Here is a 27,478-nt window from a genome sequence, read left to right as displayed (position 1 = left end):
TCCTTTAATCTGAAGGTCAGAAGACAGTCCTCTATTTGACAGCTGTCCTCAGATAGCTCTTTGAAATAGAGGTCTGTAGTAGGGCACATGACCGCCTTAAACCCTGTTTGCCAAATATTGATGTGTGTGACAGTACCAGTTGATCTCCACTCTTACCCACAGTGTCGTAAAAAAAACCAACACCCCTGTGGCTAGCACATGTACAGGGAAAGGGCTGGAGCTCGATTGCTATTCTTGCAGAAGGCCTTAGGTTTAGGTCCTGGAATCTCCAGATAGGGCCAGGAATGTCCTCTGTCTAAAACCCCTAGAGGGCCACTGCCAAGCAGTGTAGACAAGGGGTGGGGAACCTCCGGCCCTTGGGCCAAACTCGATGGTTGATAGGCATTTCAAATTTGAAATCACTTCAAAATACATCTAGTGGTTTACACATGCACGTTTAGTGTTGGACATGTTTGTAAGATTCTCATTGTCAAATGGTGGGCCAAGATTTCTCAGTGGAACTCATCTGCTTTTTGAATAATGAAAGCATCAGTCTTCCAAGTTGCCAGATGTACTAGAAACAGCTTTAACTCCAAGGGCCAAGAAATTGTCAATGTTGGCAGAAGCATCCAAAACAAGTCGAAATCCCTTAACAAAAATGTTTTAAATCACAGGTATGTTAGCAGTTCATGAAACTAAAGATAGCAAGCATTTGGTAAAGTTGTTTCATATCTTGTTCCTGTGCTGCTGAAGGAGAAGCCTGTAATTGGGCTCTGTATCAGAGTGAACTCATTACATCCTAGGTTTATGATTGATTTTTAGGTCCTGCTGAGTTCCTGTAGCACTAAATGTTATTGTCATGTTCTGATTATGAGGCTCTCCTGACATCCACATTGTTGCCTTTTTGGCACCAGGCATTTTTTTAAATGGCCTTTTAATATCATTTTAAATATCTTTTTAATATCAATTGAATTTTAAGGATCTTACAGATATTGATATTTGCACAGCTTATCTAGAAGATCTCTAAGCCTACCTTCTCTCATGGGGCACTTGGGGGAACCTGTGGGAACCTGTGCAGCCAGTATTGGTCGGGCACTGAAGGAGGGCATAGGTGAGCGGTGATGGCGGCAGCGGATGCTGCTGCTGCTGCTGCTAAAAGACAGTCAACTAACAAAGAGCAAGGAAATAACTGAAACAGTTTCTGACATGCTTTTCTACAGCCCTCCAGAAACACTGCTTAGAAGTAGGAGAACCCCAATACAATTGTTCCCTAATTTGAAGCTAGAATTGTCAGGCACACAACTACCCTCCCTCTCCTCTCTGCTTCTCCCTTCCTCTCCATCTGGCATTTTCCATTCATGGAGAGCTTGGGAAGGTTACAAAAATGTATCCAAATAAGAAAAAAAGCCCTCCGGAGCCCCCCCCCCCCAGGCTCTGAAGCAGTTCTAATGCTTCAGAGCCATCTTGCCCCTTTGGATTCCAAGGTGATCCAAAAGATGAATGCACATCCTAATTTGTAATCTTCCACACTCTGAACTGAATGTTAATCTTTGTTTTGTATTTTATTTTTCAATTTGAAGAAAAAATGATTTTAAAAAAACTTTATAATTTTCCCCAAAACAAATAGCATCTCCTTTGGCTTTCTACCTTAAACTATCTCTCTGAAATGATAATTTCTTATATTATGCTGTAGACCAAAGTGTATGCAGTACTGACTACTGGAACATGTTGCTCCCACTATTCCTAGCAGTCCTGATCATGTTATTCCTACAATTGAATTCATCTTGTAGGGATGAAGAATTCTTCAGAAGAACACTTTGTCAAGCATAGCCATGTTAAGGCTATTGATTAAAACCATTATATCCCTTGGGCAGTACTTCACTTCAGGGTGTTGGCAGCCTCTGAGAAAATAAAGCAACAGAAGTCATATTTGAGAAGCCTGTTACTCTTTTTGACACTGCAGAGATCATATCTAATCTCCAAAGGAAAAAGAACTATCACAAGCAGGAATACATTTCCCCTTAATTTTTCATCCCCTATCTCTTCAGTTATAAATATTTCTGATGACAATCTGGGTAGTAAATGAGAGGCACAGCAACTACAGTACAGTGGGAAAGCAAACTTTTGTGCCAGCCCACTGATCCCGTTCCACTGGCACTTTGTACCATTTTCCGTATGGTCCAAGCTCTGGTCCCTATTTAATAATTCCTGCATACTAGCGCTGGGTCCAGTTGCAAGGATATTGCTGCACTGTTTGTAATAGTAATGGCTTCATTTATGTATTTATAATGAAATTGATAAGCCACTTTGCTATCCTAAGAGGCACCCAAATCTCCATAGGGAAGAATTTCTATAGTATGGGTACTACCTCTATTTTTAGAGAAGACTATCTTGCCACAGAGGGACCACTGCATTCTACTGGATCTCAAGTCACAATGGAGTTCATGTCAGAGAATGATATGTTAGGGATAGGGAAGGCTTGTTCCACTAGGCTTTCCAAAATGTATCTAGAACAGTAGCTATTTGCAGCTTTATAGGCCAAGGAGAACTTTGACAGTCTAGAACAGTTAAATTTCAGACCACAGGAAGCTGCCTTATACTGAGTCAGACCAACAGTCTATCTAGCTCAGTATCATATACTCTGGCTGGCAGCAGCTCAAGATTTCAGACAAGAGTCTTTCCCAGTGCTACCTGAAGATGCTGGAGATTGAACCAGGGACCTTCTGCTTGCAAAGTAGAGACTCTGTTACTGAGCTATGACCCTTTCCCATATTTCCCATATCTAGACCCACAGGAAGGGGAATGAGCAACCGCTTCAGATGGCGTATGCTAAGAGGCAGCAGGGACAGCCTCCTGGCTGGTGCTCTGGAGCCCTCTAGACAATTGTCTTTCGGAGAACAGAGCTGTGTGTGAGTGACAGAACACATCCCTGCATGCACAGAATTGGCAGAGGCCTGAATGGCATTTTTCAGGGTGATGTGGCAACTCTGCTGCTAAATGGTCACTGGAATCCAAATGTCTACCATTGGCTTCATGGTTATTTTCCATTAATATAATAAATTAGATTATAAGATGAAAGAAACCAAAATAAAAGCATGTGTGTAATATAGTATTTATTCTTCTCCATCAAATGGTTTGGATTAATGCACATGAGACAACAGTCAACAGGGAGTTAGAGGATTAGGCTATGATTCCCTCTGACACATTTGAACAGAACAATATGAATTCAGGCAGTCACCTAAAAAGCATGACTAATCTGAAGCAATGCTATGGATCTACAGTGAAGGGTGCCCCCCTTCACTGCAGAAAAACAAGGGCAAATGTCTTTGATGGTACATATAAAATAAATAAGATACATTGGACACTGTTTGCTATGAATATTTTGGTTGTGCCAAAAAAGCCATCCCCTCTTCAGCTGTTTTTCAACATTTCTTGTGGAAATTATCATTTATTTACATGGCCCTCGATTACCTTCAGTGACATCATCATGAAGTTACATTTGCTTGGCCATGTCGACTCGCACGGTTTCACTTACTGGTATCTGGTAGCATCACCATGTTAGACATATTGCTATGATAACCTGTTTACTTTCGGATCCTTTTTTGGGTAGGATCACCCATGTGACAAATTCAGGGAGGAAGAGGAAGAACCAGCCAAAGGAAGCCATGGTGTTGAATATTACAGGGAAAAGGTGGATAGAAATGTGACAAAGTCCTTTCTGGAACAAAAGGTATTTCAGCAAGTGTAAGGTATTATATAAATCATCTTGCATTGTTCTATCTGGAGGAAAGGCCTGGGAGAGTAGAACATTGGGAAAGTTATAATTAGAGCCAGAGGGAGGGGCTGAGGGAATGTGGAATATTGCTACAGTGACTGTTGGAAAGGACAGTTGAGGAGATATATGTGCAGTGGGATTGGGGAACTGGTGGGTGCCTCCAAATCTTGTGGATTCCAACTCCATTCAGCTTTATCCAGCATGGCCAATGGTCAAGGAGGATGGAAACTGTAATCCAACAACATCTGGAAGGCCACAGGTTCCCCATCTCTTTAGAGAGAGTCTAGAGAGGGATGACAGAACCATCTCCGAGGAGTAGGGTCATCAGATTCATCTCTGAAGAGCAGGGACATTGTCATACCTGACTTAGAAATATTTTGTGCCACTAAGGACAACTGGTAATGGTCAGATTATCTGAAAAGGAGATACAGCAACAACGTATCTTGCTAAGTAGTACAATAGAATGTAATATTATCTGTTGTCAGTAATTCACAGTGTGGATGGTGAATGCAATTTTATCTTTATTCCTGGACCAGCCCCCATAAACATAACCTCAGCCCATTTGCTTTTTATCCATTGCTGCACTATTTTGGGGTTACGGAAGTTAGCTTATTCTGCTGAACACAGGGTTGCTCTGGAATATTTTGTGATGTCTGAAGGCAACCTGTCATCTCTAAAGGCTGAATAGAGCACTGGCAATCTAGCCCCAATGGCTAAGTGAAATATTCTTTAAAGATCCCTTTTTTCCCTTGCTTTCCTTGTTTGTTGTTAGGTATCCTTACCTCTCCCTTCTCTCCACTGTTGTTTCTCCTTTACTTATATTTATTTATTTATTTATTATTTGATTTATATCCCACCCTTCCTCCCAGCACGAGCCCAGGGCAGCAAACAAAAGCACTAAAAACACTTTAAAACATCATAAAAACAGACCTTAAAATATATTAAAACAAAACAACTTTAAAAACATTTTTGAAAGCTTTGAAGACATCTTTTTAAAAAAGGTTAAAAAACATATAGTTTTTAAAAAAACAAGATTTAAAAAACATATTAAAAGCAATTCCAACACAGATGCAGACTGGGATAGGTCTCAACTTAAAAGTCTTGTTGAAAGAGGAAAGTCTTCAAAAGGCGCCAAAAAGATAGCAGAGATGGTGCCTGCCCAATATTTAAGAGGAGGGAATTCCACAGGGTAGGTGTTGCCATACTTACAAATGTTCATTGAGGCAAAATCTTGCTCTCTCTTTTTTTTGCTTACTCTAAAGTACCATGTACGCTAAGGTGCTGTGTAAAGAAATAAGTTTTCAGTCATCTCCACATTAGTAACAACTGCTCCTCCATTGAATATATTATGCATATTTGTTTGAGGTGAAGATGGCAATCTGACAAAAGTGCACATAATTAAGTTCTGGGTGAAGTGCCAACATGAACCATCATAGACTAATTATCACAGATACAACTTCCATATTGCCCAGTGTCAATTGAGACAAAATAATTCAGTGGACATAGTACACACATTCAGTTGAGAGTCCAATAAATGTACATGAATTGGAAACTAGCTCTTTGAATGCATATGTAAACATTCCCCAGAACATTCAAATTAACAAGCCATTTTTCTAAGAGCTATCCGTTCAATTAACTTTGAAATACTTCAAATTGAAAAAGGCCTCTTCCTAGCTAATTAATAGTGCAATCTACTCAAAAGAAAGACCCATTGAATTCAGTGGGGCTTACTCCCAGGTAAATGAATATTGGATTGTAGTCTAACATCATATCTTTGCCAAGCTGTAGCTGTCATTAAAACAATGACATTGGAGATGTGGGTGTGTGCTCAGTTAGTAAGCGTTAAAAGTAGAGTTTGTCTCCTCACAGCATAATTCATTGCACATTACTGAATATCCTATAGGCAATTATGTAAAAACGTTCCAAAAAAAGTCCAAATATTAGATACATGAGGTCTGAAAACTTTAACAGAACCCAAATATTAACTGCATGTTCTTGATAATGCCTTGACAGGATAACATTTCAGTAACCCAATTCAGATACACACCACAAGGACTGCATTGTAGATACCCTCTGTCCTCATATGACTCACATTGCTTCTAGGCCCCTTTGTGACTTGTATGAAAAGTTACCACGCTACAGACTCTTGTCTACACTGGATATTATATATCAGTGCAGCCCTCATGACTGCTGTAGTCTGGAGTGGTCTTCTATAAAGGCATCATCAGAAAGTTACAACTAATTGGAATGTACTGTAGAACAGATGAACCATTTTACTCTACCAACATATGGTAGTATTTGTTTCAGTAGATTTTTCTCTCCTTGTATTTAATCCCCTACTGTTCTTGTGTTGCATTAATGCCTACAGGCTGCCTTCAAAGTAGTATAATTTCAGAACTTTAAATGATAAAGAGCAAGCGGTTTTAGCAACTGGAAAATAAGGGAATATGAGCCACATTCAGGCATTTGCTGAAAGTGGGGACAGGCAGGAGCATGTATTTAAGCCCCATAGACTTCCCTAGATATGCAGGATCGTTTTTAGACCTTTGTCTAAAAAAGGTTTGCACAGGGTTTCTGTGCACAATTGGTTTCCAATTGTGGGGAGGTTTCTAGGTGCATTCTGGGCAGACTGTCTCCAGACCTGCAGGACTTATGTGTGCACCCCTGCCCCATGTCCAGGCTAAGCCCATAGCTATTCAGGCAAATGCTTGAATGGACCATAGTTTCAACAGCTCTTATTTTATATATATTTTGACATATTATCTATCACATGTTGTTTCTAGACTTAATTTCTAGGAGGTACTACTTCTTGGTTTTTGTGCTGCTGTTTGGGAAAATTACAGTGGGGGGGGCTCATCTAGAGCTAAAGCCTCCTCTACCCCCATGCAAGGATTGAGACATCAATGCTAGTTATTCTGCAAGAAAAATTCTGCACTCAAAGGCAAACAGTGTGTTTTATGCAACATGTAACTGGCTATCAACCAAGTCCCCATGCTGATTTTTCTTGTTCATGTGGACTAACAGAAATGAAACATGGCTTGTTCTCCTGTTCTCTCTATTTGAACATGGGGTTTGCAAGTGGTTTAACAATCATTATCAAATATAAAAAAATTAAAAAACAATACCTGTCTTTAGCAGTTAAAAAGTCTGGTTGTCCACTGTAAGGCAATCAGTAACCTATTAGCTAGGCCAAATTGTCTGCAACATGATTAATTCTAGAAATTGAATGTTTTAGCAAGACCACAACTTTTGTGCTTGTTAACATCTACTGTATAACATTTGCATGAGCTTAACACTGGGAATTGGGAGACTTGTTTATTTTTTGGCATTCACTCATAGCAGTGCTCAGATTTTTTAATTTGTTAATAATATTGCCATTTGAAGGTTTATTCAAAGATCTAGATTAAGGATAAATAACTGCCAAATTTCCCCTACAAAAGGTACTGTTCATCCATGCCCCTAGTTGCCAATGTAGAGAACGAGGATATATTACGGGGTCAGTTCCAGATTTTTGTGGGTCCTCAGGCATCAATATCAATGGAGCATATTTCACTCATCTAATTCCAGTGCTTAATTTACCTTACTCTTTAAAATCTTTCTTAAAGTGTGTAAGAGAATACAGCATATTAACCTAGTGCTTATATTGTAACAAAGTGGGTAGAGTTGAGGGTGTTTTGTTTTTTTTGCAAGGGAGGGAGTTTTGTCACCAGGTACCACTGATGAAAATGGCTTCTGTCTTGGTGCCACCCACTTAACTTTAAACAGTGACAATATTCTGAGAATGAAGTTCTGAACACTCAATTATAGGGAAGAAGGCAGTCCTTAAGGTACCTGGTCCCCAAGTCATGAAGGGTTCAAGATCAAAACTAGCACCTTGAACTGAGCCTGGAAACAAACTGATGGCCAGTGTACTTTTTGAAAAACTGGCAAAATATGTTCCTGAGCCATCCAAGTTAATATCCTGACTGCTATATTCTGAACTAATTGAAGCTTCTGAACTTTTTCAGGGATAGCTCTAGGTAGAATGTGTTATAGTAGTCTACATGGGATGTTACCAGACCCAAACTATGTACAAATACTGGAATCTAGATCCTGACTTGATGGGACACCAGACAAGGAAAATAGAATCCCTATACAGTGATAAAGCTTTGACTTGTGCTGGTACTGTACTGGGAACCAAGGTTGACATATCTGGGATTGATTCCATCCAGTGATGCAAAACAGGTTGGCTCCCTCTTCCAAAATCAAATCATGGATACTAGCTGTTTTATTACAGACAGGCCAGGCATTTAGCAATACTATCACATGACCCAAAGGCAAGTTGGCAGTTGGCAGTAATGTAGTGAAAAGGACTGAAAAGGGGGTCATCTTAATAGTTTTAATCTTCTTCCCTTTACTTGGCCTGTCCAGTTACTTCCGTTGTATCTCCTCCTTGATATCACAAGAAAAAACACTCCCCTCCCCTTCCCCACCATAAACATAAACAGCTTCAACATTTATTTCATTTATTCAATTGATATGGTCTTCAAGTAGACTTAAAAAAATCAAGAAGTTATTCAAGGAAACTACCCTCTTCATTTGTATAGGAAAGCATTTGGGGTATTTTAGCTGACTAACATTGTGTGGTATAGTGGTTAAGGTGTTGGACTAGGGTTCAAATACCCACATAGCCATGAAGCTCACTGGGTGACCTTGGGCCAGTCACTGCCTCTCAGCCTCATGAAAACCCTATTCATAGGGTCGCCATAAGTCGGAATCGACTTGAAGGCAGTACATTTACATTTTTTTTAACATTCACCTAACATTCTGGAGCTTATGGTGTAAAGATACATTTCTCTCAAATCACTGAGATTTGCCAGTATCTGTTTCCTGCCCAGCAGTCTGCCCTCTTGTGTTCGTGGCAGATAATAGAAAGTCAGAGAAGAGCCTTCATCATTCTCCTGTGTCATTTTCCTTAGTACCTGACCATTTGAAGTGTAACATCCTTAAAGCTCAAGCAGAAGTGGCTTTTTGAGTGGGGACACAGGTGTATGCCATGTAACCTTCTCTACTGCCCCTTTTAAATATCTCTTGTGGCTGATTCAGATGTACCTCCATCACTTGATGACAGCAACATCCAGTGATGACTTTCAAATTTGAATGGGCCATCAAGGGATCATCTAATACTACAGATAGAACTTCCATATCACCTTATATACAATGTTTTTTCATTAGAGTCAGTTCACATACATTCAGTTGTCATCGTTGCTGCTGTGGGTCGTCCTCATCGCGGGGTGCGTTGCTGGTTGGGACGCTGTCTACATCGCCATCGTGCTGTCGTCGCTGCCGTTATTTGCCCGCCCATGTTGGCTAGGACCTTATTGCCGTGACCCGGACCAAGTATTCTACAGACCTGTTACTGTGGCCGGCTGCGACTACCATTCTGGCCGGCTATCACAACCCGATTTCTGTTTTAAATTGGTGGATGTATGGATGTATGGATGTATAGCTGTATGAATGTGTGAATGTGTATGAATGTGAATTGGATTGATTTGTATTGACTTAGTTAATTTAATTTAATTTAATGTAATTTAATTAGTTTAATTAATTAATTATTGGTTTAATTAATTCAATTTAAATTAGTAATACTGCTGCTACAGGGTACGGAGGTGGGTCTCCAGACTAATTTTATTAGGGTGGGTGGCCTGCTGAGAAGCAGATAGGGATAGAGGCATGTGCAAGCCGGAGAGGGAGGTGGGGGGCCAAGTTATAGGAAGTGTGGGCGGCAGGCGCTGGAAGGGTGCTGCTAGCAGACCACGCCGGAATAGGGGAACACGGGACAGATGCATTATATCTATCCCATGTTCCGGGTCTGCTCAGAACCAGACGGAAACTGGGGGACGCAAGGTTCCTACCAACCTTCGACTGCTGTTATGTAATGCCAGGTCTGTGGCTCAGAAAACCTCGCTCATCCATGATATGATCTTGGATGGGCGCGCAGACCTGGCATGTATTACGGAGACTTGGCTGGACGAAGCCTCTGCTCCAATTCTTGAGGCCATGTGTCCGCCAGGTTTCCGTTATGCACAGCAGCCGAGGGTGGGAAGGCGGGGAGGGGGTGTGGCAGTCATCTATCGAGAGTCCTTGGTTTTTGCCAGACCTCCCCTCCATAGGACTCAAATTGTTGATTGCATGTACTGGAGGTTGGGCCCGAAGGGCAGTTTAGGGATCTTGCTGGTGTACCGCCCACCCCGCTGCACGACAGATTCCCTGACCGAGGTGCTAGAGGTGGTCTCGGCTGTACGGGCATTGTCCCCAGAGCTGGTAGTGCTGGGTGACTTTAACGTGCATGCCGAGGCCGCTCTCATAGGAGCCCCTCGGGATTTCCTGGAAACCATGGCTTCCTGGGAACTGTACCTAAGTAATACTGGGCCCACCCATGTAGCCGGTCATGCTCTCGACCTAGTATTTGTCCTGGGAGAGGAGAGAAGTGGTCTGAAGTTGGGAGTGATTCATGCCACTCCTGTGTCATGGTCAGACCACTACCTGGTAAATATGGACTTCTCGTTGCCATGCCCCCTCCGCAGGGGTGAAAGACCTACTAAAATGGTCTGCCCCAGACGCCTGATGGATCCGGATGGATTCCTGACTGCGCTTGGGGAATTGGAACCTGCTGAAGGTCGCCCGGTCGAAACCCTGGTGAAGGAGTGGAATGTGGGGATCACCAGGGCATTAGACCAGGTGGTTCCGAAACGTCCTCTCCCCCTGAATAGAACTCAGCTAGCTCCATGGTATACACCGCGGTTGTGTAGCTTGAGACAGGAGGTGAGACGACTAGAGCGCCGGTGGTGGAAATCCCGCTCCGAAGATGTCCGGACACAGGTTAGAGCAGCAGTAGCTGCCTACCAAGTGGCAATAAAGGTAGGAAAGAAGGCTTTCTTTGCTGCCTCTATTGCATCTGCGGAGTGTTGTCCCAGGAGGCTGTTCCAGGTGGTCCAAAGCCTGGTTGGTCCAGTTGCTCAGGAACCCTTGGAACAGTCAAAGGCCTCCTGTGACCTATTAGCAAAACACTTCGCTGATAAAATCGAACACTTACGGAGCTCGATCCTGCGCGCCGTGGACACAGTCGATGAACCAGAGTTGGCCAGTTGCAAGCCGGTAAATTGGGATCGGTTTCGGCTTCTCCCTTCTGAGGAAGTGGACAAGGTGCTTTCATCTGTGAAGCCAACCACTTGTCTTACTGATCCTTGCCCTTCGTGGCTCCTTGTGAGCTGCAGAGAGAAATTGGGCGAGGGGATCAAAGCGGTGGTAAACGCATCCTTGAAAGAGGGTGTGATGCCATCAGCCTTCAAGGAGGCAATTGTAAAGCCCATCTTAAAGAAGCCCTCCTTGGATCCCCAAGTGTTAGATAACTTCCGCCCAATTTCGAATCTACCATTTCTGGGCAAGGTCATTGAGCGAGTGGTGGCCAACCAGTTGTCAGCACACTTGGATGAAACGGATTATTTGGATCCATACCAATCGGGTTTCAGGACTGGTCACGGAACTGAAACAGCCTTGGTCGCTCTGGTTGATGATTTGAGGAGGGCATTAGATAGGGGAGAATCCACCTTTCTTGTCCTCCTCGATCTCTCAGCGGCTTTTGATACTGTCGACCACAGTATCCTTCTGCTTCGCCTGGAGGGATTGGGAATTGGAGGCACTGTATTACAGTGGTTCCATTCCTTTCTCTCCGACAGGTACCAACAGGTAGCGTTGGGGGAGGAGGTATCAGACCCTTGGCCTCTCAATTGTGGTGTGCCACAGGGCTCTATCCTCTCTCCCATGCTATTTAACATCTATATGAAGCCGCTGGGAGCAATCATCAGGAGATTTGGGCTGCAGTGTCATCAATATGCGGATGACACTCAGCTCTATCTCTCGTTTAAATCTTCAGAGTTGGCTGTGGAGACCTTGTCCAACTGCCTGGAATCCGTGAGTGGATGGATGGGAAGGAACAAGCTGAAGTTGAACCCTGATAAAACCGAGGTACTACTTGTGGGGGACAAGAGAAGGTTGGGTGACATTGACCTGAAGTTCAATGGGGTGAGTTTACCCCTAAAGGACCAGGTCCGCAGCCTTGGGGTTGTGCTTGATTCCAGGCTGTCCATGGAGGCTCAGATTTCGGCAGTGAGCCGGGCAGCCTGGTACCAACTACACCTCATACGAAGGCTGCAACCCTACCTTCCTGTTCATCAGCTCCCACTGGTGGTACACGCCCTGATCACCTCTCGTTTGGACTACTGTAATGCGGTCTATGTGGGGTTACCCTTGAAAACGGTCCGGAAATTACAACTGATACAAAATGCGGCGGCTCGACTACTTACAAATAGTCGCCGCCGAGATCACATCACACCAGTGTTGTTCGACCTACACTGGCTTCCAGTTGTTTTCCGAGCCCAATTCAAGGTGTTGGTATTGACCTTTAAATCCCTATACGGTTTCGGCCCAGTTTATCTCACGGAGCGCCTTCAACGCCACCAATTATGCCGCCCGACAAGATTGGCCACACAGGGCCTTCTCTCAATCCCGCCAACAAAAACAGCCAGATTGGCGGGTACAAGAGAGATGGCATTCTCAGTGGCGGCCCCCACTCTTTGGAACTCCCTCCCACAAGATCTCCGGCATGCCTCTTCCCTAAATGTATTTCGGAAAGCCTTAAAGACCTGGCTTTTTCAGCAGGCCTTCGGGGTATCCGGGGAGGGTTAATCAATATAATTGTAATGCCTCCTACCCAGTTTTAATATTGTTGTTGTAGATCTATTGTTTTTATTGTATTACTGTATTTTATTAATTGTATTTTAATAATTTTGTAAGTCGCCTAGAGTGGCCATTGGCCAGATAGGCGACGAAGAAATTAAATTTATTTATTTATTTATTTATTATTTATAGTGGTCAAGAGTACAGTACACAGAAAAGTTATGTTCATTCTTGTTTATCTGTAGACACTAACTGTGGCTTTGGCTCATGTGCAGATTGCTGAGATGGCTATTATCAAGAGGTCTGCAAAAGAAAAAAAACTGCAGGGCAACCAGTCTTCTAGTACCTCATCACCACCCTCACAGCACTCTGAAGTTAGCACATGCACATTAGCTTGAGCTTTTGAGATACTCCTGACAGCCTAGGCTTGCCTTCATGTGCTAATATGTTCTAAAACTGTTCTGACTAGAGAAGGAGAGTTAGGTTGTCCAAATATAAGGAGCTGTCTGTTTTAATGCATACATCAGCTTTTCCCAGCCATTTGGTCCACAGATGTTGCTGGACTACAATTTCCATCATTCCTGACCATTGGCCATGTTGGCTGGGACTGATGGGAGTTGTAGTCTAACAACATCTGGAGACTCAAAGCTTGGGAAAGGCTGTGGTATACGTCAGGGAGGCTAACCTTTTTTGGCCCAAGAACCAGGTCACCCCATGATCATATGCCAGTGATGGGTGTGGCCATTGTATGTGTGCACATATTGTCACACACTACACATACAGACCACACACATATACACTTGCACTTGTATGCAAACACTCATACACTCTTTCACACACAAACACACATGCCAAAGCCCATGCCTGTGTGTGTGTGTGTGTGCACACACACCACCAGCATTTCCAGCCCTCCCCACTCCAGGGCTGGAGTGGGTGTGGCTGAAAACACTGCCTTTTGCTTTGCCCAGATCAACTCTGTATGGGGAGATATTGTATTTTAAAGTTGTTGATTCCAGGGTCTTTTGAGCCCAGTGATTATGGGCTGATGGGAGCCTTGTATGTTTGTTTGTTTTAAGTCATTCAGAGTCTGATTATTTTTTACCACAGTCCCCATTGTCTGAATTCCTAACATATATAATTTCTACACCTAGACAGATGCTCAGACTTCCCCCCAAAATGTTTGAGAAATAGTCAGCTTTGCCTAAGGATTTAGGCTGCAATCCAATACACACTAATCTGGGAGTAAATTCTATTGAACCCAATGGAACTTACTTCTGAGTAGTCATGTACTGGACTGCAGCCTTAGTCTTTCATAGTTGCAAAAAAATCTGGGATGACGTGCAATAATACAGTTTTAATTATTGCAGTTGCCAAATAGTCACATTACTTTGTTTTTCTTTAACAGTGAGAAAATGAGTAGGTGTGTTCCCTCAAGGGTTTAGTCTATGATTTATGCCATTCTCCCTCTCATTTCCTGGCACAGATTTCAGATGAAAGATAAATTGCCTTGGCAAGATACAGGATTTAAAAACAAAATAAAAATAAGGCTTGATCCCAAATTTCTCCAAAACCCTGAGAAAGCTTAGATAGGAGAAAACCCGTTTATACTTTTTGAGAAGCCACAGTTTTCTCCAAGACAGATGTTCAGGCAGCAGAAGTGTATTTTGCTTCAATCTGTACAAGGGATTCAATTTTGGTTCTCTCTGTCATTTGTCCAATCTTAAAGTCAGTTCTCCAAATTTCTGCAATTCGCAATTATTTTTTAAAAAATCTTCATGAAAATTCATTGCATTTTAGTGCAAATTTCTCCTAATAAACACATTTTATAGGCAGTTTTAACTAATGTACATATTTTTGCAAGCAATTTCTCATCATATAATGCATTTTTGTATGTTATTTTCACTCATTTTTATGCACACTTTAAGATATGCATTTTTGTAGACATAGTTTGGTTGGGGAATTACATCACAAAATTCAAATAAGTGCAAATTTCAAAAGATGGATGTGTTTGAGAAAGTGAAAATTTGATAGATTTGGCTTGAAATACAAACTGAATTGAATTTCTTCCCCATCCCTAATCTCTGTCAAAACTCTGGATAAGTCAACCCCATAACTGAATTAGAGAGGTTTACAATTGCGGAAAAGGTGTCTATGGGCATCATTGGGATATACAATACAAAAAGCAAAGATGTCTGGTGTTTTTAAAATATATGTGAAATAGGAATACTAAATTGACACTAAATTGTTCAGGGTTGTTAAAACAAAAAGGGATTGTGAAGAGCTCCAAAAAGACCTCTCCAAACTGAGTGAATGGGCGGAAAAATGGCAAATGCAATTCAATATAAACAAGTGTAAAATTATGCATATTGGGGCAAAAAATCTGAATTTCACATATACGCTCATGGGGTCTGAACTGGCGGTGACCAACCAGGAGAGAGACCTCGGGGTTGTAGTGGACAGCACGATGAAAATGTCGACCCAGTGTGCGGCAGCTGTGAAAAAGGCAAATTCCATGCTAGCGATAATTAGGAAAGGTATTGAAAATAAAACAGCCGATATCATAATGCCGTTGTATAAATCTATGGTGCGGCCGCATTTGGAATACTGTGTACAGTTCTGGTCGCCTCATCTCAAAAAGGATATTATAGAGTTGGAAAAGGTTCAGAAGAGGGCAACCAGAATGATCAAGGGGATGGAGTGACTCCCTTACGAGGAAAGGTTGCAGCATTTGGGGCTTTTTAGTTTAGAGAAAAGGCGGGTCAGAGGAGACATGATAGAAGTGTATAAAATTATGCATGGCATTGAGAAAGTGGATAGAGAAAAGTTCTTCTCCCTCTCTCATAATACTAGAACTCGTGGACATTCAAAGAAGCTGAATGTTGGAAGATTCAGGACAGACAAAAGGAAGTACTTCTTTACTCAGCGCATAGTTAAACTATGGAATTTGCTCCCACAAGATGCAGTAATGGCCACCAGCTTGGATGGCTTTAAAAGAAGATTAGACAAATTCATGGAGGACAGGGCTATCAATGGCTACTAGCCATGATGGCTGTGCTCTGCCACCCTAGTCAGAGGCAGCATGCTTCTGAAAACCAGTTGCCGGAAGCCTCAGGAGGGGAGAGTGTTCTTGCACTCGGGTCCTGCTTGCGGGCTTCCCCCAGACACCTGGTTGGCCACTGTGGGAACAGGATGCTGGACTAGATGGGCCACTGGCCTGATCCAGCAGGCTGTTCTTATGTTCTTATGTTCTTAATAGTTTCGTGGTCCTATTTCTTAACAGAGATATAAATGCAAGCAGTGGGATGAGAATCAACCAGTCCACCCTTTCCCTCAGACACAAATAACAGACACAATCTTCTTAAGTAAAAGATAAAGAATGTTTACTCATGACCTTTCATATGTTCAGGAAACATAGGCTCTAGCTTAGATAAAATAAAAGCAGTCTCAGGGCATAATAATGGTCATCTTGGAGAGGAGCATGTACGTGCTTCATTCTCCTCAGGCTTAATGGAGAATATGCAAGAATCCCAGACAAAGGAGGAGGAAGAGAAAGCCAGGTAACCCCACCTTTTAGGAAGTTACATCACTGGTAAACAGGTACGTGGGATATTTCCCAAAATATCCCTTAAAGGGAACATGCAAGTTTGCTTATTCTAACAGATGTAACATTGAAATGTGGAATTTCCAGGGCTGTGTGTAATCTGTGCTTATAAAAACATTGAAAATTATTGGTCAACAGGTGAATCGTACAAGATATGTAAATTATTGCCCAACATTACTGACAATAGCAGTAGTGGCTGATATGGTGGAGTGGAGCCATGGAGCCTCTCTTCCAGAACCAATGATACTCCAACTTACTTGGACAGGGATTGGTTCTGACTGGGGGTTGGTGAGATTGGGGCTGCATGGACGCACCAGTGGAGCCCATCCCGTGCTCTCATCAGTGCATCTGCAGAACCCCAATCTCACTACCTTGCCCCTCTCCATCCAGGTAAGATGCAGCTATGCCAGTCTCAGGAGAGTTGCTGCACCCCACCACAGCAGTAAGTACTGGAAAACAGTAGCCTTCAGGTGGCGAACCATTTGCCAGTCTTGTAGCCAGTCAATGCCAGGTCATTGCTATCTTCTGGGACTCTAGCCCTGATCTGAGAATGCAGTGAAAACTCCCCTTCAGCTGTACATACCACACAGGGGATCAGTAGTAATCGGTAAATTGTATTTCAGGGAAGCTTGTCCTCTGTTACTGATCTTCTGGTTAAGGAACTCTTAATCTTCTGAGAAAATCCTGGGTATTTTGAAAAGCACTCCCATGGTAAGAGTGTTTTCTCTTTTGTTGTGCTTATCACACACAATTGTCTTCCACTTTTCTGTCATATTGCTGGCTTCCCTCTGACTTTTCCCACTTACCACAACTTTGCTTTAGATAATGTTTGCAAAATGTATGGCTTTCCCAAAGTTTGGTGGTAGCACATTTATGCTATGGTACAATTCAGTATTTAATAGAAGAGGGAATTGGCTAAACAACCTTGGTTCTCTCTTGACTGAGTATTTTGTTGTGTAATCCTGAGAGAATCTTGAAGTATATTAATAGACTTCCCCCACCCAAAGTCACCCTGTATACTGGCAGTGTTCTCAGCAAACAAAATTAAGGCAGTGGACACCTTCAACATAGACAGGTTTCCTCCCCAAAATGTAGCAATCAGGATGAAAAAAGTATGCATCTGTGCTTGCAGTCATTTATGATGGATTTGCTTATTAAATGATAAGGTGGGAGGAACAACAGTTTGCTAAAGACTGATAACTTGGTTTTGCCTGAAACAGCCATAGCAGCAATTCTCTGAAAGTTTTGTAGCGGATGATGTCCATGTGTCCTTCCATAATTAGGAATGTTCCTTCCTTCAGGAGAAGGAGAATATAGCAGTACTTGTCAGGCACAGTGGGCCTTGAAGCATGGCCTGAAGCTGGAATCTGGTTTTTTGATCTACTTGGGACTGATCCAGTTGAGATATAGTAAAAAAACAAACCACAGTTTTCCATTACACAATGTTAGCCACAAGTTTGCATACTCCCCTCTCCCTCCCTCCTCATTCGTGTATAAGGGGAAATGTTTAATGCCTCCATTTGGAGCAAACAATATTTTACTGTTAAATCTGAATATGGCATTCTGTCAGTTGTTCAAATCATAGTTGAGATTGTTATTCATTTTATTTACACACCATCCGTTCTCTCAGTGGAGCCCAGGATAATGAACGACATAATAAGTACAGCATTTGTACACAATAATTAAAAACATTTCTAAAACAGCACAACTAGAATAATAAAGGTAACAAACCATTTTTGATCCTGTTTTGTAATAACTAACTGTATTCAAATTTAACGGGCACTCCAAGTTTGTTCCACACTGCAAATAAAGGAGGAGAGGAGGCTGTATGAGCCTGAGTTTAGCTGTGGAATGTTACTTCCACATCCCACCTCAGGGATACTGGTTTGGAAGAGTCTGGATTCAGTTTGGCTGCCCATGGCCCCCGCCAGGGAGTATAGGTTTGTGAGATGGAAGTGACTTAATTTAGGGCTGTCACTTGATTAGAAAAATCTCAGTTGATTAATCCTGTTTTAATTTACAAACTGATTACTTAGGCTGCAATTTAATTTACCAGGGAATAAGTTCCGTTGAACCCAGTGGGGCTTACTTCTAAGTAGGCATGCATTGGATTTCAGCCTTAGTTGATTAAATCTGAATGTGAGCAAAACAATAGTTCTGGTCACAATTTCTAGCATGTGTTCATGCCTCGATAACAATACACTACTCAGAAGTAAGCCCCACTGTAGTCTGAATTGGTTAGAATGTAGAATAGGATGGAGGGATTTTTAGTAGACTAGGACCTGGAAGACTGAAGTTAAAATCAGCCATGAAACTCACTGTGACCTTTGGCTGGTCACTGTCTCTCAGCCTAACATACCTCACAGAGTTGTTGTGAGGATAACATGAGGAAAAGGAGATCCATGAATGCCACCAGGAGCTTCTTGCAGAAAAGATGGAATGGATATAAACACAATACTGATAATTAAGGAATAATCCTAAATAAGAAGTCTCTCTCTAGCTTGTCTGTCCCCAATTTTGAATTGGGGGAGGTTGGGCAGATGTGGAATCATGAAAAAAAGTGCAGACCTAAATATCAAAGAAAAAAGAATCTGGGACACAACCAGGATATTCAGGCCTACAAACAGTGGACTTTACATGTCAGTCCTGAGCAAATCTAATGTGTGCCGGTTCTGGGACAGGCTTGCCTGGGTGGGATATGCAGGCAGGGTGTAATCCATGCTGCCGTACTACACATAGGCTCTGCACACTGAGTTCTCATCTGAATCATCATCTACATCAATCTACTATTTCTAATAGCATTTAAAGTTTACTAAAGTGGTTTATATCATTTTTATCCTTACAACAACCCTTTAAAGGAGATCATAGTGCAACTTTAGCAAAACAAACAAACAAATGTACTAGCACCTTCAAGACTAACAAATTTATTATGGCATAAGCTGTCTTGGGCTAGAGTCCACTTCACCAGATGCAACATTCTTGGTAATCCATGAAAGCTTATGCAATAATGCATTTGCTAGCCTTTAACGTGCTAGACCAGTTATGAGCTAGACCGAACCTTTATGAGTGCAGGACCCCCTTTGGAACCTCAAAAAATGTCATGACCCCCACATGTTAATTGTTGATCCTCCTCCTGCTGCTACTCTGGCCATCACCACAATTTGCATGCAGGCGGAGAAACAGAGGCAGAAGAGAGAGAATCTGCCTGGCAGGAAATTAAAGCCCAAATACAATAAATGTAAGCACACAGTTCACACAAGCCTATATGCAAAATCAAAATAGGAGCAAACTTGGGCGCCAGGGGTGGGGACAGCGAGTGTAAATGGGCAGAGAGAAAAGAAAAAGAAATCCTGTAGACATAATGCGAAGGAAGGGGGCAGGATTAGAGGAAGAAAAGACATGTCCAGGTGTGGGTGGAGGAGAGGAGAGGTGAGGCAAAAGAAGGCAGTAAGAGGTGGTGGCAGCTGCAAGTGAAGAGGAGCAGCCACGTGGGAGGGAGGGCACTTGAGACATGAGAAAGGGGAAGGGAGGGTTGGAGTAAAGTGGGCTGTGTGTCCATTCTAGGTGCTTCCTTTTTGGAGTGACCTTTGGTGGCAGAGAGACCTCAAAACAAATGCACATGGTCCCACTTCTCTTCTTTCCCTGACTCCCCCTTCGTGTCCTCTTACACCAAAGGGAGGTTATCCCACAGGAGGGAGAAGAGGGAAGTAGATGGTGAGCATGAGGGTGGAATCCTTTTTTTTTTTTATATATATAATTTTTATTCAAATTTTTCCAAAAACAAACAAAACAAAGTCAAAAAAACATAACAATACAACAACAAAAAATGAAAATAAAATAGTTGACTTCCGATTTGTCACAGATCAGCTATAAGTATATAATATACATCAAACCTGTCTCTTAATATATACATACAGAATCCCTTTTCTCCGTAGGCTGTCTTAATTAATCGTCAAATCCCAGTATCATCATTTTATTTTGATCTTTCAACAAAAAGTCCAAGAGAGGCTTCCATTCCTTAAGAAATGTATCCGTCGATTTTTCTCTAAGTAAACATGTCAATTTATCCATTTCTACTAAGTCCATTAATTTCAATAGCCATTCTTCCATTGTTGGTGTTGATTCCATTTTCCACTTTTGTGCATATAATAATCTTGCTGCCGTAATCATATATAATATTATTCTTCCATATTTCTTTTCTATTTGTTTATCCATAAAACCCAATAAAAAAAATTCTGGTTTTGACTGAATATTTATCTTTAGAATTTTTTGCATCTTCCTACCTATCTGTGCCCAAAATGATTTTGCCTTTTTACATAACCACCACATATGATAAAATGATCCTTCTTGTTGTTTACATTTCCAACAAACATTAGAAACATTACTATACATTTTTGACAACTTTTCTGGAGTCATGTACCAACGGTACATCATTTTATAAAAATTTTCTTTAAGATTATAGCATAGTGTAAATTTCAAACCTTTTTTCCACATATTTTCCCATTGATCCATTTGTATGTTATAACCAAAATTTTTTGCCCACTTTACCATACACTCTTTTACTTGTTCTTCCTCCATATCCATTTTCAATAAGAGTTTATACATTTTCGCAATTATATTTTCATCATTTGTACACAGTCCTATTTCAAAATCAGATTTACTTATTTCAAACCCATACATTTTCTTGTCCATTTTATATCTTTCTAACAATTGTAAATAGGCAAACCATTGAAAACTATATCCTTCCTTTGTCAGTTGTTCTCTCTCTTTCATTGTATATTCTCCATGTACATTTTCTAATAGTTCTTGATAAGTTAACCATTTCTCTTTTCCAGCCATTTCTCTTCTATAAAACGCTTCTTGACTTGAGACACATAATGGTATTTTCGAATAAAACCTTGGTTTATATCTATTCCATATTTTCAACAGAGGACGTCTTATAAAATGATTGTTAAAGTCTACATTTACTTTTACTTTGTCATACCATAGATATCCATGCCATCCCCACTTCAAATTATGGCCCTCCAAATCCAATAGTCTTTTATTCCTCAATAAGATCCATTCCTTTATCCAGACTAGACAGCAGGCAGCAAAATAAAGTCTCAGATTTGGTAATCCCAGTCCTCCTCTTTCTTTGGCATCTTGTAGTAATTTAAATTTGACTCTTGGTTTTTTTCCTTGCCATACAAATTTAGAGATATCTTTTTGCCATTGTTTAAAAGGTAAATCAGAGGATATTACAGGTATTGTTTGAAACAAAAACATCATTCTCGGTAATACATTCATTTTTATCACAGATATTCTACCCATTAATGACAGTTGTAGTTTATCCCATCTTAGCAAGTCTTTCTTTATCTCTGTCCATAATTTTTCATAATTATTATGAAACAACTTTGAATTTTTATTTGTCATAATGATACCTAAATATTTCAACTTTTTCTCTATTGTAAAATCTGTCTTGTCCATTAACTCTTTCTGTTCCCTTAAAGTTAAATTTTTCACCAACATCTTTGTTTTTTGATTGTTGATCTTAAATCCTGCTAACGGTCCAAATTCTTTTAATTTGTCCATCAATACATTAATTCCTTCCAAAGGATTTTCTAGTACAATTATCAAATCATCAGCAAATGCTCTCAATTTATATTCTTCTTTTTTTATCTTTAATCCCGAAATTCTTTTATCTTGCCTTATATCTCTAAGCAGCACTTCTAAGACCAGAATAAATAAAAGAGGAGATAAAGGACATCCCTGTCTTGTACCCTTTTGTATTTCACATGAATCCGTTAAATCTCCGTTAACAATTATCTGAGCCTTCTGAGATGTATAAATCAATCTAATCCATTTTATAAAATTGTCTCCAAAATCCATTTGCTCCAAAACCTGAAACATAAATTTCCAATTCAAATTATCAAATGCTTTTTCAGCATCTAAAAAAATCAAAGCTGCTTGTTTATCATTTCGTTGTTCTAAATATTCCAAGACATTCAAGACATTTCTGACGTTGTCACATAATTGTCTTTTAGGTAAAAACCCTGATTGATCTTCCTGAATAAATTGTTGCAATATTATTTTCAATCTTTCTGCCAAGATCATTGTAAAAATTTTATAGTCATTATTCAATAGAGATATTGGTCGATAATTTTTTGTTTTAGTTAAATCTTGCTCCTCTTTAGGTATTAATGTTATATTAGCATTTTTCCAACTATCCGGTATCTTTCCCTCTTGCAGAATAAGATTCATTGTAGACTGTAAAGGTAGTAAGAGTTCTTCCTCCAAACATTTATAATACATTGCAGATAACCCATCTGGTCCTGGTGCCTTTCCTAATTTAATTTTGTTTATAGCTTCAGATATCTCTCTTAACGTAATAGGGCCATTAATAGCTTGTCTCTGAAAGTCTGTAATTTTAGGCAAATTCTGTTTAGATATATACTCTTCTATTTTTTCAGATGGAATTTCCTGACATTTGTACAATGTTGAATAATATTGATGAAAAATCTTTTTAATTTTTACATTATCTGTCAACGTCTCATCTCCTTCTTGTATCTTTAAAATGATATTTTTTTGACGTTCTTTTCTTAATTTATATGCTAACCATTTCCCAGGTTTATTTGCAAATTCAAAAGTCCTTTGTTTAGCAAAATTTAGTTTTCTTTCAATTTCTCTAACTGTCAGCATTGATACTTGCTTCTGTAACATTTTGATTTGATTTACAATAGAAACTTTAGTTGGATTCTTTTTCAATTCTTCCTCTTTTTGTTTTATTTCTTCCAAAATTAATTGCATTTTCTGTTGTTTCTTTTTTTTTAATTCAGAGTTACATTTAATAAGATATCCCCTCATAAATGCCTTACTTGTATCCCAAACGATATTTTCACTTGTTCCTTTATGTAAATTATGTTCAAAAAACTCTTTTAATTTCTTCTTACATTCTTGTACTACTTTGTCATTCTGTAATAAAGATTCATTTAGTCTCCATCTAAATCCAAGATTTTTCTTTTTTAAAGTTAATATCACAGGGTTATGATCCGAAGAAGTTTTTGGTAATATATCCATTTTAAAAGTGTCCTTCGCTAAAATTTTAGACATCCAGATCATATCAATCCTCGAGAATGTTTTGTGTCTTTCTGAAAAATAAGTAAATTCCTTTGCATTATCATTTATATATCTCCAGGTATCCACCAATTCTAAATGTTCCATCAGTTCAAAGCAAATCTTCGGTAATTTACCCTGTGTCTCTTTGATATTTTTTTCAGAAAGCCTATCAATTTTTGGTGAGATTACCCCATTCCAATCACCCATAATGCACCAATGGTCATATGAAAACTCTGACAATTTTTCCATAAGTCCTGTGTAAAACCTTGTTTTATCTTCATTGGGGGCATAGATACCCACTATCAAAATGTTTGTACCCTGTAGAGTAATTTCAACCCCCACAAATCTACCACTATCATCCAGTAATACCAATTTAGGAAGCAATTGTGGGTTAATGTAGAGAACAACTCCATTTTTTTTTTTTGGTCCAGCCGAAATAAATTCTTCACCCAAATTTTTACAAATCAAATATTTGGAATCTTTCTTCTTAATATGAGTTTCTTGTAAACAAATTATATCCAATTTTAATTTTTTCAAATAGTGAAACACTTTCTTTCTCTTCTGCGCCGTATTAGCTCCATTTATATTCCAAGTTAGATATCTGTAATCCATCTTTAAGCGTGTATTTTAAAATGTGCCTGATGCTCCTTTTAATCCATCATCTTCCTTTCCTTCCTCTGCATATCTTTGTTGACTTTGTTCCCCAGGAATTATATCCATATCTTTGAGTTTATCTTCATCCATATCTTTTGAAGCTTTTCTCAAGAAGTCCCTTGCTTTTTGAACAGTATTCAATCTATATTTCTGTTGTCTGAATGTAAAGATCACTCCTTCTGGAACATCCCATCTAAATTGAATTTTGCGTTGCTTAAGTTTCTCTGTAAGGAAAGCATATTCTTTTCTCTTACGTAAAAGTCTAATAGGAATTTCTTTCATCACCAGTATTTCCTTACCATCAATTTTAAAGGTATTTTTAAAGTGTTGCTGTAATACCATATCTCTGGTCGTCTTCTTTATAAAATGAACAAGCACATCTCTTGGAATTTTATTCATTGTTGCATATCTGGAATTAATTCTATACACTTTATCTATTTCAAATTCCATCCGATCTTCATTCAAATCCAGAAATTTTACTAGAGCATTAACAATTTTATCTCTGATGTCTTCACCTGTTTCCTCAGGAATTGCACGGAATCTCAAACAATGTTCTTTATTTTTCATTTCAATCACAGCCATATAGTCCAAGTTTTTTTCTAATTCCAGATTTAATATATCTGTTCTATTCTCCAAGATTTGTAGCTTTTCTTTAATGTTTTTTGCATCCTCCTTTATTTGTCCAATTGTCCCTTTAATCTCATCCACTTGTGTTTTAATATAGTCTTTTATATATGTCAATTCAGTTTTCATTTCCTGTTTTATATCATTAATCCCTTCCATTATTTTTTGAAACATATCTGGGGGTATAACCCCTTCCTGTGGATCAGTAGAACTTCTTCTTCGCTCCTGGGTCTTAGTTGCTTTTTTAGTTGTCATTTTCAAGAAAAGCCTTTAATTTCTGATATTAATCACTGTTCCAAAACCTAAAGGCAGTCTATTTCTTTTTTTTTCCTCCACCAACAAAAAAGTTAATATTCCAGGCCTGTTATTGAAGTCCAGCCAGCACAGCACAGTTCTTATCTACATCCAAGAATGCAAAACAATTCTGGTTGCCAACACCAAACAATTAGTAACATATACGAGCAGCAGATTCGTCCAAAAAGAAATAGTCCAAAGAGAAAAATAGTCCAAAATATAATAATTACCTCTCATCCGTTTTTAAACTTTAAAACTCCAAATTCAGGCCAGCTTTTTGTCGTAAAAAAAGTATATAAGTTGTTTACATTTTCTTTCTTCCTTAATTATATTTAAAAGAGAAAAAGTATGACTCACCCAGGTTTCTCAGTTGCTGATTCGTAAACAAATCCCTTTTATTGTAGTAATTTAAGCCAAATGATAAGATTTAGACAGAAGTAGGCTCGCTGGTTAAGAACGTTTGTTTTAAGAAGAAGAAAAAAAACGCTTCGCTTTTTTCCAGTACAGCTTGCGTGGAAATCCTGACTCCGTCTTCAGCCGATCGGCATGCCTTCTTATCTCAGGGATTTCCTGATCAATTCCAGCCGCCGACAGCTCAACGAAGTCTTGTGGAAAATCTGATCGGTTCTCCTATACCTTGGAGAACATTTAAGCCAGTCCAAGATTTCTCTTGGCTGGCTTTTAACCTGAAAAAAGCTTCCTCTGAGGCAGAGCTCCCTCAGAGACAACCACCAGCCAGCACTCCTTCCGGGAAGTCAGGGTGGAATCCTTCTCAAACGCTGCCTCTTTCTTTCCCCCTCTTTCTGAGGCAAAGGGATGAGGAGTGACCTCCCCTTCTTATCTTTCCCTCACCCCCCTCCCTTACCACCACCTTTCCCTTAGCCTGGTAATGGCCTGTGTAGGACTACAGGAAAATGCACAGAGAGGGGAGAGTGTGCTTCCGCTGCTGCGTGCCTCTTTCCATGTTGCTCACATTGCAGGAGTCTGTTGGGTTGTGGGAAGGGGTTGCAAGAAGGTCAGAGCACCCGCCTTCTCTACACACACACACCCCTCCACTCGGTATGTTTGCCACCAGGTCTGTGCTCTCCTTCTGCTATTGCTGCTGCCGGTACTGGTCCATGCCACATACAAAGGCTGGGGCTACCTTTCTCCATAAGGGGTTAAGGAGCTGGGAGCTCAGGAAGAGCAATCAGAAGCTGGTCTCCTTGAAGGGCAGGGCAAGGAGCTGGGAATGGTAGTCGCTCGCACTTGCTCAGTTTGTTTCAGCCATCCTGAAGACTTTTTAAATAAATTAATGAATAATTCTTCTCTTGACTCTTTGCGGGGGCCCCAGGGTGACTTCCCGACTCCTCTGGGGGTCACGGACCCCAGGTTGGGAACCACTGTGCTAGACTATTGTTTCATTTCTGCTGTAAGCCATGGATAGTTGGCTACCCCTCTGACTGGAAGTGTAGCAGAGTAACATATCCAACACCATACTGTGAGCCTGTGGCAGAAAGGAGGAATTTTAAATTAGGCCTCCAGATCTTCTGGTTGGTTGTTTTGTTTTTAAAAAAGTGTAAAGGTAAGGGTCTTGCCAGTTGGCTTACTGAGGAGGAAAATGTGCAGACAATATTCTCCCTAATCAAAGCATGGCAGAGCTTAAGGAGTTTAACTTATTTACTTATTAGATTTATATCCTGCCCTTTCTCCCAATTATAACTTGAGCAGGGGGAGACATTATTAAGAATTATGAGCCTCAGAAATAAGTGGCACAAGCATGCACAGTGAGCATCCGCCTCTCCAGTAAGGAATCTCAGTTTATATTTCACAAGATGATTCCACAACAATAACTTCAGCCTGCATGGAATCGCTGCTATTCTTTTACAATATGCCAAGAAAAGAAAAGAAAAACATCAGCAAATGGCTCTAGCACCAGCAGATAATAATCACTGTAATGTTAAGGGAATCCAACCAGGGTTTTATGTGTTCCAGTTCACCAGAGACTACAGCCACTCCAGTCCAAATTTTACAAAAAAGCTCAGGAACCTTGGTCCTGAAGCAGTTGAAGAGAGAGATTTCTGCTGGGGTTCTTTTCATGCTTAAAATGTGTTCTAGTTTGTTCTAAAATCCAAATAAAATGGATCTCCTTTATGTAAAGAGTACACCTTACAATCACCAGATAGTATTGTTCTGCACTTAATCTCCCCACATCAAAACTGGCCACAATAAATAATCCCAGTTCAAACCAAGCTGCAAGCACATACATACCCTGTCTCAGATTGTATTTTAAAATAGCATTCCTGTTTCACCGCTGTAGCCTTTAAACTACCTATCCCATCATTCATCTATATCATCAAGTTGCCAGGCTCATGGCATCCATTGCTGGCCACAATGAAATATGTGTCCCAGAATGCCTCTGAATAAAGCCATTCTTCCCTTCCCACTCTTCCCCTTCCTCTTAACTGCATCAGCTTTTAATGAGGATGAACTGCTATAGGATTGGCAAACACATTTAAAAAAAAATAATTTTAATCCCCCCTTCCCATCCATTAAAGATTAAACAAAAATGGTATAAGTAAAAACATTTATTTTACAAAGAAATTCACAGTGTGTCAGCGGTGCCCACTCACAAATAGGCAGTTCAGTGAAATAAAAATAAGCAAGCAGCAAGGCTAATCAGAGAAGCAAACAGCCCTGAGGACTAGCTCCCAGAAATGTGCTGTGTGTGTGGTCTTAATTAGTGTGGTACTAATTAG

The 27,478-nt window shown here is 40.3% G+C and overlaps 1 protein-coding gene across 1 annotated transcript in view; it reads left to right on the top strand.

Annotated features, from left to right (window-relative positions):
* The window catches only part of LOC133368053 (band 4.1-like protein 4B), a 132,263-nt gene that overhangs the window by 11,876 nt on the left and 92,909 nt on the right, over positions 1-27,478 (top strand). Inside the window, exon 4 of the mRNA XM_061592135.1 lies at positions 3,590-3,709. Coding sequence (XP_061448119.1) covers positions 3,590-3,709 — 120 coding nt within the window. The remainder of the gene's footprint in view (positions 1-3,589; positions 3,710-27,478) is intronic.

The sequence above is a fragment of the Rhineura floridana genome, chromosome 11 (genome assembly GCF_030035675.1).
Source record: "Rhineura floridana isolate rRhiFlo1 chromosome 11, rRhiFlo1.hap2, whole genome shotgun sequence".
NCBI classification, from domain to species: Eukaryota; Metazoa; Chordata; class Lepidosauria; order Squamata; family Rhineuridae; genus Rhineura; species Rhineura floridana.
Note: the sequence above shows the minus strand (reverse complement) of the source record. Positions and strands in the feature narration are given on the sequence as shown.